Below are 18,101 nucleotides of genomic sequence, written 5' to 3' on the forward strand. Positions count from 1 at the left end.
TGCAAACATCTGCATCATATAAGATCCCTAGATAATTCCTATGCTCATTAAAGTTTGAGAAATCCTATTCCTCAGATTACATTAGTGAAATTAACAGGATCCCCCCCCCCCCCCCCGCCAAATTCAGAGCTTAAAAAGAGTGATATTCTAATTTGAGGCTGCCCATACGATAAGGAAATGGGTTCCAAGAGAATAGTGATCCAAAATATATTCCTGAGTTGTGCTCATAATTGGAATAGACTTTTAAATTCAAGTATGTTTCCTGTCCCGACCTCTACTCCTTGCTCTTTCTTTCCCTTCCCCTAGACTCGGGCTCACAAATTCCCCTTCTCTTTTCTAGGACCTTGCAAGCAAATTGGCTATAATATGGGCTAGATTGTGTAGGAAGTTTGATAGAATAAAAGGCAGAGGAAATGTCAAGGTAATACACACAGAAGTTTCTTTGATGTAACTAAATCTATAAATATTGCTATATGGATATCGGTCTTTATAAAACCCAAAATCTATGGCTATTTTGACGTTTCTTTCTAGGCTTTGACCATGTGTACATCTTTTCTAGAATTGTAATCAATCAGTACCCATATTTGTGGCAACCCTGGCTGCCTATTAAAGTTAGTAAAAATCACAGAGACCTGATGTCTAACCTCAATGGTTGTACTTAAGAAAGTATGAATAAGACAATTATGGCTGAGGGTTGGAGTCTAAGTATCAGTACTTAAGATGAAAAAGAAAACCACCATTAAAAATTCTTACATACAATCAATAAGAATACAAACAATAAAAGGTATTGAGTGTTTAGTATGAAAATAGTGATACACATTTTACAGGCAGTAGCTCATTCAGTCTTTACAACATTCCTATAACTAGGAACTGTGAAGAACATCACCGTTACAACCAAAAGTCATAGAAAACAGGTCACTGTCTCGAGGTCATGGCTGCTAAATGCAGAGCTCTCCTTGGAACTCTGGTACAAGTGCCCACACTACACAATAAACTACACCTCCCACATGAAGCTGTCATTCAAAACTGCTGGTATGGACATCCATACAACTGTGTACATATGTGCGATACACACATGTGTGTGGCAGAGAGAGAATATATGTGTAGACCCTGGTAGAGAGGTGATTCTGTGGCTTAGGACACTTGGGGAGAAAAGAGATGTCCTCAAATAAAGACTCAATGAGTTGTTGAGAGCAATCATTCCCTAATGGGAAAAATGCAAAAAGGAGAGGAGCCTTCAGGAAGTGAAGTGAGTATGGAAAGCAACATAGGAGGTTGACTAATACAAACTTAAGCTGATGTTTTACTAAAGACGAGCTGTGCTCTTCCCATTTTCCCTGCCTGATAGACAGGTACCAATACCTAGGTATTGTATTCCTCCAATTCCTCTTTGTTTACTCTGGAAAGATAAAAAAACAAAACAGCTCAGGATAAGATGGGGGGATGCGAAGGGTAGAACAGATCTCCTGACATTAGCTAATTGGTGCTAAAAGCAAAATACTTTCTCCCTAGAAAATTGGATCTACTCAGAAGGTGCCATAGAAGGTTTTGGGGGGTTTCAGAATTAAGCGAGAGCGCCCTGATCTAGATGATCCAGAAGCTCCTTAGATACCCAGTGAAGGCAACCCTTTTCAAGCATGATTTTGGCAGAGACCATGTCCAATTTTCAGTTCTAAAATCATTTTCCTATTATACATGAGAAACTTGTTGCTGCAGATCTATTTGGTGACAGCCAAAAGCAGAAGCTAGTTCTCCTGTTTCCAAAGCCCAGGGATACTTTGACCGATGACGTCCTATGAAGCAAAAGGCATGAGGGTAAAAGCAAAGATTCCAGTGCCAGACCTGTCTGCGTTCAAACCCTGATTCTAAAACATACTAGCTATGTGTGTGACATTGACTTAGCCTCTCTAAGTGTCTCCATTTGGATAACAAGGACGATGATGGTAATGATAATAAAACCAACTTTGCAGTATTTTGTCACATGGTAGCAAAGATGGAGTAATTTAATATATGAAAAAGGCTTGACAAAGAGTAAGTACCATTAATGTGTTTATTACCATTATCACTGCTTTATGGTACTATATATTATAATCCTCAAGCAGCGCTAATCAGCATTCATCATACACGGAATGTCCTTCAAATTTCGATTCCAAGATGTTCCAAGAAAATCTGAAACTTCTTATTTTCTTGTTCAGGAGGTACAGTGAAAACAAGACTGACTAGAATTTGTTTGAAGCTTCACAGCATAGAAATAAGAAGACAGAAATAAAAACTTCTTTCTGGTTCTTGGATCTGTATATTCTGTACCTCCTTGCCTGACCCAGTGTACCAGGTTGAATGGCATCCCCCCCCAAATTCATTTCCTTCTCAGAACCTCAGAATGTGACCGGATTTGGAACTAGGGTTGTTGCAGGTGTAATTAGTTAAGATGAGGTCATACTAGAGTATGCTGGACCCTACATCCAATATGACTGGTGTCCTTAAAAGAAGAAACCAATAATGTATAAGTTGTTGAATCACTATATTGTACACCTGATACTAATATAACATTGTGTGTCAACTATACTTCAATAAGAAATAAAAAAAATAAGTAATTTAAGTGAGGGAAAGATAACACAGAGACAGAGGCATACAAGCAGAGAAGGCCATACAAAGATAAAGGTAGAGAGTGGAGTGATATTTCTACGAGCCAGCAAAAAACGGAAGCTACAAGAAAGGCATGGGACAGAGTCTCCTCTGGAGCTTTAGAGAGAACATAGTATCGTCGGCACCTTGATTTCAGGCTTCTAGTCTCCAACGCTGTGCAAGAATAAATTTATGGTTTTAAGCCACCAAATTTATGGAGATTCGGGATGGCAGCCACAGGAAACTAATACACCCAGCATCCCTTCTGGACCACAATGGAGGTAGAGCAGCAGTGCAAGAGTCCCTGCACTGAGCTGCGGTCTCCCAATCTGTGTGGGGTTACGTCCTGAAACAGCTAACGATGCAGAGTGTGAACTGGAGGACACTGGGAGCCCTGCAAGCCAAGTGAGATGACTTAATTTTTCATATGAAGTTCATCCCTCTCAAGCCATCTTCAATAGCCAAGCACTTAGTTGCAATGTTTTTGTTTCCTGATCTCAGGGTTTTTGTTTGTTTGTTTGTTTGTTTGTTTGTTTGAAATACAGTAGTAAGTTGTTTTGCAGAAGGACTTTTGGGGAGCACTCACCAGCACAACACCTGTGAGTGGCGAAAAAAGCAGAAGTGGTCAGAGTGGGAAGCTGAATCACAGTGCAATTGTGACAGAGGCCCCGGCCAATCCTACAGAGAGTTCTGGAGCTGAAATGGCCCTTTGGAGTGTTCCCAACTGGGGCTACGAGGCCAGGCCTTTGTACCCACACTCAGAACAGCTATTGGATGCAAGCTGCTCACACTAAGAAGCCAAAGCTTTGATCAAGGCTACTTCTATCAGCTGCAGACAATTTCTGGTGATGAACACAGCTGTGAGCAGCCAGGAAAATGAGTACCTTGGTCCGAAAGGGGACCTGGCAGGTGCATTGCAGCATCCCCCCTGTATACTGGTGGAAGTCCTTCCATTGAATCATCATTTTTTATTAGAATGTGGCCATGTGAGAGTGCACCTGGATTAGAATCTCCTTACTCTGAGAAAGAATCCATTAGGTGCTCTCAAATCATGTGTATAGTGACAGATTCAAGAGGACTCAACATTGCATTCTTACACATTTCTCTCTCTCACCCACACATTTTCCATTACTATCCATTTCAATGACTCTAAAAATCTCCATTTCTGGGGCGCCTGGGTGGCTCCATTGGTTAAGCATCCAACTCTTGATTTTGGCTCAGGTCATGGTCTCACAGTTCTTGGGATCAAGGCCTGCATTGGGCTTTGTGTTGACAGCATGGAGCCTGCTTGGAATTCTCTCTGTTCATCTCACTCTTTCTCTCTCTCTCAATTAATGAATAAACTTTAAAAAATTAAAAAATTAAAATCTTCATTTGAAAGTGGCTTCTAGTCACACGTGACCATGGCAATTCCTTCTCTTTTTCTAGTGATCTATGGACAGAGAGGATAATCATCTGACTCTACATGGAAATCGCCATCCATTTGTTCACTTATTTTTCCATTCATTTGCCAATCATCACACATATTCAACATGTACTCTATGCTAAACAAAGGATTGAGCATTACACAAATGAATTAGGTTGTACAAGGCCTTACCTGGCATGATAAGGAGCTGGACTTGCTCTGAACACAATGAAGGATTATGGGCAACACTGTGACTTGAATAGGTTTGGGTTACTGGAAAATCTTTCTGTTGGTGGCATAGCAAATGGATTGCTGTAGTGTGAAGTGAGGGGATTTAAATATCAGTTGAGTTACTCTTCAGACCTCAGGTGCTCACTCTGTCCTTCCTCTGACAAAGACCCGTTTTGCCCACAAGTCAGCAGCATTGCCGAAGGGCATGTGGACAGCCTGCTTGGGTGGCAGTGCTCACACTGTCCTAAGTTACAAGCAGCCAATGGGGCCCAGGCACATGTCTTTGAATGTGCAAACACACCATGTATGTGACCCCAGGCTGCAAATGCTAGGTGTGAAATACACAGCTATCCACACAGACTGGACACCTCTAAAACATGAGCCCCGAGAGTATGCCTGATTCCATTTTGGCTTTTCCCCTCCATAGCCTCAATAGTTTTGGACCAGTCCCTAATAGATAAAGTAAATCACTCAGTCGGTGAGACTCAGAGATTATAGATCTAAATGTATAACCTAGCAGTAGAGACTATATTCCAAAGACACAAAAGCAAGAGAATTCTTTTTTTTTTTTAAATTAACCAACTATAGATTGGAAAATAGAAGAGAAAATATCATATTAGTAATAATTATTTGAAGGTAATAGCTTATGTTCTTTAATGCCGTTCCAACATAAATGTCATTGTAAGAAATGATATTTCATTTCCATACTAACAAATCAGGTACTTAGTGTGCTGGGGGAGAAATGATTGGAACTACTTTAAAGCTGCATTAACCAGAGAAACTGCAAAAATATTGATATTCTTATGAAGGAAGGAAGGAATGCCCCTCATGGGTGTATTTAAGTACCCTCCATCTTTTGGATAAATGGTAATGCTAAACAAAAAATGGAAAGATGACCTTAAAATAATAACCTCAGGACTCAACTGGGACTGAGCTTCTCAATGTACAAAAATCATTTGCAATATGTTCAGGATGGAAATTTCTACACTGCTTTATAGCTCATAGACTGCATTATATACCTCAAACAAAAATCACCAAAACTCCCAATTCTGGGCTGGCTTCCTTCCCTTGGGGTGTTCTCCCTACCCCTTTGTAAAATTATTCATCATCCTCTTACTCACTGTCTGCAATTTTGCTCAGTTATTCAACAGCATTTGTAAGGACAGAAAAACAAAGGGAAGGAGAAAACCAATCCATTCGGAGAGGTGTTTCATATAGAGGATGGGATTGTTAAAGCAAAACCAGGTCTGGCACCATTAGGGCTTCCTCTAGCCAATTCCTTCTCCATCCTTTCTTACAAAGATCTCATGCAAAGGTCACATGGACAGTTTCACAGAGGAAATGCTGAGCTGGTATGTGAAAGCCACCCCATTGGGCAAGCCTCTGTCATTCCGTGTCATTTGTAACAGCCCATGTGTTTGTTACACGGAAGATGGAGTGTTGGTAGGGGCCTGAATGTCTGAGTCATCTAGTTCTCAAACAGCAACTCCAGAGGTTTGAGTTTCTAGTTGATTTATCATGAATGGCACTGATACTTATCTGACTGGAAGCTGTTAGCCTGAATTGCTACGTGGAGAAACAAAGTCAATGAAAGTCACCACTCCAATAGATCTGTGAAGGATGCATGGAGTCCTTTAAATAAGTGTCTCGCCCTTATCCATCAAAGGGCACACAACTAGAAGGATACAAGTCTATATCCTTAAGTCCTTAGAGTCAATAATACTCCAGGCTTATTTTTCCCAATCATACAGGTTTTGAATGCCAAGGGACTGAACATATTCCTGATGATACAACCTTCAAATGCACTCCTGTCTACATTCTCTTTTGGCTTTTACAAAAACTCTTGTGCAGTAGGGAGGAAAGGAATCCTTATGAATATTAACACTCGATATATGAAACATACACAGGTTCGTAGAGGTATGTAGCTTGCAACACTGCTGATAAGTGGAAAAGTGAGGTCTTGTGATGCCTAATCCCATGCCCCTCCAATGATCTCACTCTTCTTATTCTACATCGACATTAATTTGGGTAAACTGTATTAATTCAATCTAATAATTTATTAATTCAATAACTGAACAATTTATTTTGAGCAACTGTTTGGACTGATTGGCTATTTAACAGAATTAATAGGTTAGAACTGGTGGTTCAGTAGGCAGCCCTGTGTCAAAAAAGAAAAAAGTCTTTGGCCAGGTGAGAAGTTAGTTAATATTCATCACCTGTCACTCCCTGTCTTCCCTGAGAGCTACCAGATTTCCACAAGCACAGGACCATGCAGGTGCCAAGTGCTTCCTGGCTGTTCCAGGATAATATCAAAGCCAATGTAATGAGCTTTAATGTTGGTAAGGTCCAGGTATCCTTGGGATTGAATAGAAGACTGTCAGCTTGTCTAACAAATTTAAAAGAATCTACTACCATGGCATTGTCACAATGTCCCTTATTTATGCTCCTCTAGTGGGGACAGGGAAGAGCAGCTAAAGCAGGCTGACTTAGTAGCTATCCAGCTGCTCATGCAGTTAACAGAGCTGTAGGAAAAAAAAATGTGATTTATACGAGCCTTTCCCTTTGACACTGGAGCATGAGTCCCAGATCCACTCATGTTGGGGAGATACATGTCATGAACACACTTCTGTGTGCTCTGGTGATAGCAGGGCAACAGAGAGCTGCTGATTTAGATAATCACATAAGATAGAGGCACGCAATACACGGATGTAAAGGGCAATATCTATGCACCAACCTACACCCTTTATGATGCAAGGGGAACCAGTCGAGTTGTGCAAAAGGTAACAAGAGATCCCCATGCATATAACAGCGCCAGGCCGAGGTTCCATAAAAGCTGGGGGTGCATGTCTGAGGGAGGCTCCCTGCCACTTGCTGGCCAGGGCACGTGATTGAGAAACCAAACCAACGGGCACGTACAAATTGCTTCCAGGATAAACACAGATTGTGCTGCCAGTGAATGCAATCATTGATTAGTTCTGCAAGATCAGGTAGCGAGGCCAGACTACCTGGAGACTTCTTCCACGTTCAGGAGAGAAAGAAGAACTGAGAGGTCTTTAATAGTGCCCCCAGTACAGTACATAGCTGCTGGACAGAAAGTATGCATATGCCTCACATACCTGATAGGGCCCCTGGTTGCAGCCACAGTAGCTGCTCTCCATTGTGTAGCTTCTGGACACCCCCATCTCTCTCCACACCACCACCCGGGCTGTGGAGGCTCGGGATTTCTCCACGAGGAAACTGCAGCTGCTCATCGTGAATGCTGGAGCTAGCTTATCAAGGATTTTGGGAAGAGTCTACAACAAAAAAAATAAAATCATGATGAATTAGGGATATGCATCATAAAAAATAATGTCCCAACATTTATTAAGCATATCAATATATCAAACACTTAATATATGCTCCTGCAATCTTCTATCAACCCTAAGGAATGGATACCAAGGGTTTGTTGTTTTGTGCTCTCAAATGAGGAATCTGAGACTTAGAAAAGTAAGAAAGAAATAGCATAAGTCCAACTACAAAGTGGTTGGAATGGGATCCAAATGTCAATCCGGCCTACTCGAAAGACCATGATCTCCCAGTTCCATGTCTCTCCATCACTGTGGACCGATGTTGTACATGTATACATTCAGCCTCACACATCACTGTGTTGAGCTCCATGGAAAGACACAGATTTCATACGGACTGAAATTTAGAGAGTGACTCCACCCAGTCTCATGGTTTTCTAGCTCCAAGAGTCAAACTAAGGACTTCTGACTTATCCCAGATATTCAAATCATTGATGATCGCTGAGGGTCACATATAAAGTTTCCTAAAATAGTAAGACTGCCAAAATGAACTTGCTAGTCCCATCTTGTAAATCTCATAAATCTGAGGCTGGACCAGTTATAAAACTAAATCCATCCTCTCTGAGTTCTTATATACCACTGTTTCCTAGGGTGGAAAAGCTTTAGGTGAGACAACTTAATCTATGGTTAGAAAGCATCTGTATGTAGATCCTTGCCACTCTCTGATTGACAGAAAGGGGGCTTCTAGTCACCAGACCTCCCCGCTTCGAGGACGATGACTCAAGAATTCATAGCACACCAGGTCCTTGGGTTAGCAGAAATCCTGAGCCTAGATAGTCCCAAACTTTTGTGCCATTAACAAGAAGGGTTCTTTACTTCACTGCTGACAGAATACTAGCACATAGTACAAAATTATGCATATTAGATAACAAACAGTGAAACTTCAGGCTTTGGACAAATTGCAAGGAGAAGGAAGTGTTCTTTCCTCAGAATGAGAATACAAATTAAGAGTACTTTTAAAGAAATGTAATTTTGTTAATTTCTAGAACACTGAGCAAATCTCTTAATAACCTGGGTTCTTACTGTCCCCATGCTTAACATAACTTAATCACATTAATATAAAGATTAATACAAGTATTAATTATATTATAAATTACCTATGATATATGTATATGTTAACATAATTATTCATATAATTTAGTATGATCGTTAAGTTCCCAACATAGCCTGCAGACCTACAGCATCATTTGGACAAGGGAAATGAGCTCTTATGTCCTCACTTGAGTTTCTATAATTGTCCCCTAATTGATTTCATCTACCCACTTTTGTCCCTCTCTCCCAGTGATTCCTTCACCCCATTTTTCTCCTTCAAAGTGTCATCGTAATCACCATAAAATTAATTTTCATGTAATTAGCTGTTTATTTTCTATCTCCTCTGCAGCTCAGAAGTTCCATAAGGGCAGGTCTGTGTCTTGCTCACAGGAAAATCTCTGCACACCAAGCTGGGTGGCTCATAGGGGGCACTCCATAATTATTTGCTGAAATAAATAGAATCTGCTAGTCCAGACCCTTAGGGGACTGCTTAAATATATCTCACACACACATGCGCGCACGCACACACACACACACACACACTATATATATATATATATATATATATATATATATATATATACACACACACACACTATATTTATACATACATACACTATATATATATTTATATGCTATGTAAACAATTTATTTTGTTTTATGTATTACATAAAATATTTATGACATATACATAGCAACTAAAATGATTGAAAATACTTGAAAATGGTTTCAATTTATCAATATTTTACCTTGCTATAAAAAGTTTAATTGGACATTATTTAAATGATCTCTTTTTTCTTACTTAAGTGAACCTGGTTTTCTTAGCTCATATAGCCCATACCCAAATGACCACATGTTCCACTTAATGGCATGTATCTCAGAAAGCTTTACAAGCTATGATCCCTTTGTTGGAGCCTGGAGAATAAGGGGTTTACAAGATGCAGTTAGAACATGTCTGTTACATATCCACAGCAAGAGTTTAGCCATTAAATAATGGACTCCAAAACTACTACAGCATTGGTAATAAAGTCCTGAACCCATTTCCCTTTTGATCTCACACAAATAGATCTATGTCAGAGACATGAAGATAATTATAGCGTTAGTATTTGGAGATTGTCTTGTTTTGTTTTGTAAATGAATTAAGATATAGATAAACACTGCATGTGAATGGAGCCAGTGGACCCTTATTGTGATGCTCCAAGGGATCTCCCAGCTCCAATGGAAAAAGACTTGGGACCTTCAACTCTTTTTCTCCCACTTGCTCTATGCCCTTAAACTTAATCTCGGTTTCCAAAAGTTGAAAATTATAATAGTTTGTTTTGGTTTGGCTCCCTCCCTCTCTTTTTTTTCTTTATTTTTTCCTTTTTTTCCCCTTTTTCTCCCTTCCCCTTCCCCATGGTCTTCTGTTAAGTTTCTCAGGATCCACCTAAGAGTGAAAACATATGGTATCTGTCTTTCTCTGTATGACTTATTTCACTTAGCATACATAACACTAGAGACTCTTAAAAACTGAGAACAATCTGAGGGTTGATGGGGGCGGGAGGGAGAGGAGGGGGGTGATGGGTATTGAGGAAGGCACCTGTTGGGATGAGCACTGGGTGTTGTATGGAAACCAATTTGACAAAAAATTTCATATTTAAAAAAAAAATTATAATAGCTGCCTTTTCACTCAACACTTGCTATGTATTTTACATGCATTAGTTCAATTAATCATCATGAGTCTTTGACATAAATTCTGTTATTATCTCATAACATAGAGGCTGGATGAGTAACTTTTCAATGGTCACACAGCTAGTAAGGACAAATCCAGAATGTCAACTCAGATATCCTAATTCAGATCACATGAGCTTAGTGTAACCACTGTAGGACAGAACTTCTTCAGTAGGTATTATAATTCCATAGGCACGTAAAGAAATACAAGGAATGAATGACATAATACACATACACAGCATGGTCCAGGAGCTGGCATTTAGCATGGTCTCAACACAAACCTAGCAGGGACTTAAAGACTAGACAAGAAACAGCCCCAAGAATGAGTATTCTGCATCCCCGTAGACATTGAATCCCATTTGTCTTAGGGCAGCTGGGTCTAGAGCACCTCAGCTGATGGGGGAAGAGGTGGTCCTGAATCATTAATTCTGGTTTGGGGGAACATTGTAAAAGCTTGAGCTGCATTTCAATTCATCTGCTTTCTGCTGACTCTTCCAAGTCCTGCCTGGTTTCCCAAATTCACAGAAGATAGAACTTTCAAAGATATGCTGACTATGAACCCACTAGACAGTTCCTAGCTCCCAGCTCATTTCCAGGGAGAAGCCCTCTGTGGGGTGCCGGTTCCCCATGATCACCTCTACAGAACTCAGACGTCTTTTCTTTTCTCTGACTTAAGCATGTGGCAAGGGCATAGCTGGGACAAGGAGTCAAAAGTATGAATTCTGGATTCACACTACACGATTTGACATGGAGAAGGTCATTTAAGTCCGCTAACCCTCATTTTTGTCATCACAGAAGGGGGAGGGGTAAGAATAGCTTCTACCTTGAGTGAAGCAGTAAAGTCAAGAGAAGCCTCAGTAACCATGCAGTGTTGTTACTATGTTCTTCAGAGGTTTAGAGGAAAGGAAGGGTCACTCTGCTCCAATATTCAAACTTCCATGATTGGGAAAAAAAACAAAACCAGCTTTTAAAACCTCTCTTTACCTTGTATATTTCCCTTCTCTTAACTTAGATAATCCCTGCCTACCAAGTGTCCAACAAGGACTTATTCCCTCTTCATTCTGCAGAGTAGTTTGACTCAGGTTTTTGTTTCTGTCTCATAGAACACATGCTTTAGAAGATCACTAAGGTCAGAATCTGAGGTGTGGTCTGGTGCTGAGTCACCTGGGTCCTAATCCCAGCTCTTGCTAACTATATGACCTTTAGACATTTTACCGCATTTCTGCAACCTCCTTCCTCATATATGAAATGGGATGCTATTAAAAGTACCTATTCATTTCACAAACATTGGTTCAGCATATCCTACTGCCGTGCACCATTCTAGAAGATGCAGTAGTTGGGAAGATTAAATGAATGAACGTATACAGGGTGCTTTGAACAGTGCCTGGCACATGCTCATTACTGTAGAAGTAGTATCCACAGTTGTTATCTTTGCCACTCCTCAAAACTGGAAATTTATGAGGAAGACCAAGGCCAGGAAATGTCACTAACAAGAGACACTTCCCAGGCAGGACTGCCAAAGAAGTGATTCCATCCACCTCTCATCAGTTCACTGTGATCCACAATAGGCAGTTAAAATTCTTTAAGGCTCAAGTTTTAATTGTCACAGAATTCATGTCATTCTATTTCTTCATACTTCTTTTTTATTTTAAGTTTATTTATTTTGAGAGAGGGAAAGAGAAAGAGAGAGAGAACATAAGGAGGGGAGGGGCAGAGACAGAAGGACAGAGAGAATCCCAAGCAGGCTCCACACTGACAGCACAGAGCCCGATGCTGGGCTCGAACTCATGGACCATGAAATCGTGACCTGAGCTGAAGTCAGACACTCAAGCAACTGAGCCACCCAGGCGTCCCAATAAATTTTTACTTTTAATAACACACGTTATTGATATCAGCTTTATTGAAGTAAGTGAACAGTTTGATGATTTTTAGGAAATGTATATAGTTTTAATTGCTTATTTATTTTTGAGAGAGAGAGAGAGAGAGAGAGAGAGAGAGAGAGACAGAGCATGAACTGGGGAAGGGCAGAGAGAGAGACACACACACAGAATTGGAGGCAGGCTCCAGGCTCCAAGGTGTCAGCACAGAACCCCATGCAGGGCTCAAACTCACCAACTGCAAGATCATGACCTGAGCCGAAGTCAGATGCTTAATCAACTGAGCCACCCAGGCACCCCTAGGAAATGCATATATTTTGCAGTCCTCACCACAGTCCAGCTTGGGAACACTTTCATCACCGTACAAACATGTCTTTCATGCTCACTTCCAGTCAGTCCTGCCCTAGGCAACCCCTGATCTGCTTTTTAACACTATAATTTTTGCCTTTTTCAGAAATTTCATACAAATTAAACCATACATCTTGTGTTAGTTTCTGACTTCTTTTTTAAGTGTATGTTGTTGCATGCATCAGTAGTTTGTCCCTTTTCATTGGTGGATAAGTTTCCATTGTATGAACATACTCTGTCTGAAGATTCCATGTTCTGTGTATCCATTCACAAGTTGGCGGACATGTTTGCATTGTTACCAGTTTGGGGATATTGTGTAATGGTACTTCTATGAGAAGTCCATAGTCCACATAATATGAGAAGTATGTCCATTTTTGTGGACAAGTGTTTTCACTTCTCTTGGGTGGATACAGACAAATGGCGTTGCTAGGCTGTGCATTAAAGGTGTGTTTCACTTTGAAGAAACTGTCAAAGTGTTTTCCAAATTGGCCACACCATTTTACACTTCCACCAATAATAAATGAGGATTCCAGTTTCTAAAACACCTTTCCCCAACACTTGATATTTTGTCTTTTTTATTATAACCATTCTAGTGATTGTGTGGTGTTATCCCATTATCGTTTTAATCTACAATTACCTGATGAATGATAATATTGTTAATATTAACCATGCATACATTGTTTTTGTTGACATAGTCAAGAACAATTTTGGGGGTTTTTTTATGTGTGTGTTTATTTTCTTATTATTGACTTGTAAAAAATTGCACATTCTGGATATATGTCTGTTATCAGTTACTTGATTGGCAAATATTTTTCCCAGTGTATGGTTGGTCTTCCACTTACTTATAAGGGGACTTTTAAAGAGTAAAATTCTTTAAGTTTGACAAAGCTCAATTTATCAACTTTTTGTTTTATAGTTTGTGTTGTGTGGAGTTCTATGGAAGATAGCTTTGACTAATCAAAGCAGACAAAATACAAAGATTTTCTAGTAGGTTGCATTCTGTAAGTTTTACTGTTTTGTCCTTACATTTAGGTGTATGATCTATTTTAAGTTACATTTTGTGTATGGTGTTAAGTAAATATCTAAATTCATATTTTGCCTTGTGGCTACCCAATTGTTTCAGCACTGTTTGATAGACAGTCTGTCCTTCCTCCCTGCTGTACTGAAGTGCTTTGGCATCTTTGCAGGAAATCAATTGCTACAAATGTGTGAGTATTTCTGTGTGTATTTATTTTCCCTCTATTCTGTTCTACTGATCTATAGGTCTATCCTGATGCCAACAAAAGACGTTCATGATGACTGTAGCTTTTTAGTTTTGAAATTTAAAGTCTTCAAATCATGTAGAGTAAATCCTGTAACTTTTTTCTTCTCTTTTAAAGTTTCTTTGGCTATTCATACTCTTGTGTATTTCCACATAAGTCTTAAGATTATCTTCTCAATATCAACAAAAAAGCCTCCTAAGATTTTGATAGGAAATGTACTGACTCTATAGAAAAATTTGGGGAGAGTGGCCATCTGATGATCATTGAGTTTTCCAATCCATGAACGTGGTACACTTCTCCATTTGTTCAGGTCACCTCTAATTCCTCTAAACAATGTTTTGTGGTTTTCAGTGTACACATAATGCACTTTTTATTTAATTTCTTTCTGTTTTTAAACTTATAAAGTTTATTTATTTATTTTTGAGAGACAGCAGAGAAAGTAGGGTAGGGGTAGTGAGAGAGGGAGAGAGAGAACACCAAGCAGGCTCCACACTGTCAGCACAGAGTCCGACTCAGGGCTCGAACTTATGAACAGTGAGATCATGATGTGAACCAAAATCAAGAGTCAGATGCCTAACTGACTGAGCTACCCAGGCGCCCCTGTTTAATTTACTTCTAATTGACTTAATCTTTTAGAAACTATTACAAATGGATTTTTTCCTTAATTTCATCTCTGGATTACTCATTGCTAGTATATAGAAATAGGATGAATTTTATCATTGATCATGCATTTTGCTACCTCGCTAAACTTGCATATTAACTCCAGTACTTTATTTTGTAAAATTCTTAGAATATTCTACCTATGATACTATACTTTGAGTAAAAGCAGTTCCTCTTTTTTCCCAATATACTTCTCTTTATGGCAGAACTAAAAGGCAACCAACAGAATGGGAGAAGATATTTGCAAATGACATATCAGATAAAGGGTTAGTATTCCAAATCTATAAAGAACTTATCAAACTCAACACCCAAAAATCAAATAATCCAGTGAAGAAATGGGCAAAGGACATGAATAGATACTTCTCCAAAGAAGACATCCAGATGGTCAACTGACACGTGAAAAAATGCTCAACATCACTCATCATCAGGGAAATACAAATCAAAATCACAATGAGATACCCCCCGACACCTGTCAGAATGGCTAACATTAACAACTCAGGCAACAACAGTTGTTGATAAAGACGTGGAGAAAGAGGATCTCTTTTGCATTGTTGGTAGGAACACAAGCTGGTGCAGTCACTCTAGAAAATAGTATGGAGGTTCCTCAAAAAACTAAAAATAGAAGTACCCTACGACCCACCAATTGCACTACTAGGTATTTATCCAAGGGATACAGGAGTGCTGTTTGGAAGTGACACATGCACCCCAATGTTTATAGTAGCACTATCAACAATAGCCAAAGTGTGGAAAGATCCCAAATGTCCACTGATGGATGAATGGATAAAGAAGATGTAGTATATATATACAATGGAGTATGACTCGGCAATCAAAAAGAATGAAATACTGCCATTTGCAACTACGTGGATGGAACTGGAGGGTATTATGCTAAGTGACATTAGTCAGAGAAAGACAAAAATCATATGACTTCACTCATATGAGGACTTAAAGAGACAAAACAGATGAACGTAAGGGAAAGGAAGCAAAAATAATATAAAAACAGGGAGTGGGACAAAGCATAAGAGACTCATAAATATGGAGAACAAACTGAGGGCTATGGGAGGGGTTATGGGAGGGGGGATGGGCTAAATGGGCAAGGGGTATTAAGGAATATACTCCTGAAATCATTGTTGCACTATACACTAATTTGGCTGTAAATTTAAAAACTAAAATTAATATATATATATATTAAAAATACATATATGTGTACACACACACACACACACACACACATTCTCTTCACTATTCTTGTCTTATTGTACTAGTTAGAATACATAGTAAAATGTTGAACAGAAATGGTGAGAGCAAATATTCTTGCCTTATTCCTGATCTTCCAGAAAAAGCATTTAATCTTTCACCATTAGGCATGATGGTAACTACAGGACTTTCTTTTTTTATGCTCAATTTCAGGTTGAAGAATTCCCTTTATATTCCTTGTCCATTGTGAGATTCTGTTTTGAATGGATGTTTAATTTTTTTAAATGTTTTTCTCCACATCACTGAGATAATGATGTAGTTTTGCATTGTTTATTTACAGGGAATAGAACAGTATTTGATTTTTTAAGGTGAGCTAACCTTGCATTCATGAGCTAAACCCCACATTATCACAGTGAATGATGATTTTTATATGCTTCTGGATTTGACTTGTTAATATTTTGTGAAGGATTTTGGATAGGTGTTTGTTGACAGATGTTGACTTTCCTTGTTATATCTTTTCTGGCTTTGGTGTCAAAATAGTAAAGCTCTCATAAAATGAGTTGAGAAGTCTTTTTCCACTATTTTTGAAAACTAATTTGTTAATAATTATTACTATTTATATCTTAGGAGTTTAACAGAAGTCACCAACAAACCCATTGAGGCCATATTTTATTTGTGCGGAGATTTTTAATCAGTAATATAATTTATTTACTTAAAATAGGCCCTATCAGATTTTATATGTCTTCTTTAGTTAGTTTTGGTAATTTTTGTCCTAAAAATTTATCCATTTATTGGCATGTGATTGTTAATAACACTATTTTACATTTTGGAACGTATGTTGCGATGCCCCCTTTCATTCCTGATTTTGGTAACTTGTGTCTTCTTTCATGAGTCTAACTAAAGGATTATCATTTTGTTGACTATTCAAGAAACCAAACATGTATTCATGGATCCTCTACCCATTGTATGTTTTCTATTTCATTCACTTCCATTTTGGTTTTTTCTTTCTTTTTTTTCTTATTCTTGCCTTGAGTTTGATTTGCTCTTATTTTTCTTCATTCCAGAGGTGAAAGATTAAATTACCAATTTTAGATCGCTCCACATTTCTAATATAAGCATTTAAAGCTACAACTTTTTGGGGCGACTGAGTGGCTCAGTCAGTTAAGCATCCCACTTTGGCTCAGGTCATGATTTAATGGTTTGTGAGTTCGAGCCCCACTCTGTGCTGATAGCTCAGAGCCTGAAGCCTGCTTCAGATTCTGTCTCCCTCTCTCTCTCTGCCCCTCCCCTGCTCACACTCTGTCTCTCTCAAAAATAAATAAACATAAAAAAAACCTGCAACTTTTAATTTTTTTTATTTTTTTAAATGTTTTTATTATTTATTTCTGAGACAGAGAGAGACAGAGCGTGAGCAGGGGAGAGGCAGAGACAGGGAGACACAGAATCTGAAGCAGGCTCCAGGCTCTGAGCTGTCAGCACAGAGCTGGACGCGGGGCTTGAACTCACGGACTGTGAGATCATGACCTGAGCCAAAGTCAGATGTTTATCCAACTGAGCCACCCAGGTGCCTCCAACTTTTTCTCTAAGCACTAGTTTAGTTGCATACCAGAAATTTTGATATGCTGTGTTTCTGTTTTTATTCAGTTTAGGACATATCCTAATTTCCCTTCTGATTTCTTCTTTGGCCCATGAGTTATTTTGGAGTATATTGTTTAATTTCCTCATATCCCGAGAAACCCTAGAATCTTACAAAAGTTGATTTATAATTTAATTCTGCCATGGTAAGTGAACATACCTGGATGGTTTCAGTGCTTTAAAAATATACTGAGACTTGTTTCATAGGCTAGCATATGGTCTACCTAAGATATTTTGTTGTGTACTCCAAAACAATGTATATTTTTCTGTTTTGAGAATTGTTACATATGTATCAATCAGATCAGAAAATTACTAATTTTCTGTTTGATTGTTCTATTTCTTACTGAGAAAAGAGTACTAAAATATCCAACTATTATCTTTAGATTTTTAAATTTCTTCTCTCAATTCTGTTAATTTTTGCTTATATATTGGGGTATATACATTCACTTTCACTCATTATATTTTCCTGGTTAATTATTAGATTCAGTATTATGCTGTTTATACTATCCTGCAGATCTCTAAGGCTACTGAATTTTCTTCAATTTTTTTTCTCCATAATTTAAATTTAGTAATTTTGGGTTGACCTTCAAGTTTAGTGATTGATTCTCCTGCCATCACATATCTGCTGAATGATCCCATCCAGTGAAATTTTCACTTTGGTTGTGGAACTTCTCAGTACCAGAATTAATTTCTTTCCTCCCTTTCTCCCTGTCTCCTGCCCTTTCTCCTTTCCTTCCTTCCTTCCTTCCTTCCTTCCTTCCTTCCTTCCTTCCTTCCT

At 38.8% G+C, this 18,101-nt stretch overlaps 1 protein-coding gene across 2 annotated transcripts in view; it reads right to left on the bottom strand.

The window, feature by feature from the left end:
• The window catches only part of AGBL1 (AGBL carboxypeptidase 1), an 840,069-nt gene that overhangs the window by 401,683 nt on the left and 420,285 nt on the right, over window positions 1-18,101 (bottom strand). For both annotated transcript variants that reach the window (XM_058736653.1, XM_058736652.1), the window contains exon 21: window positions 7,378-7,554. In XM_058736653.1, coding sequence (XP_058592636.1) covers window positions 7,378-7,554 — 177 coding nt within the window. The remainder of the gene's footprint in view (window positions 1-7,377; window positions 7,555-18,101) is intronic.

Source organism: Neofelis nebulosa, chromosome 7, assembly GCF_028018385.1.
Source record: "Neofelis nebulosa isolate mNeoNeb1 chromosome 7, mNeoNeb1.pri, whole genome shotgun sequence".
Taxonomy (NCBI): Eukaryota; Metazoa; Chordata; class Mammalia; order Carnivora; family Felidae; genus Neofelis; species Neofelis nebulosa.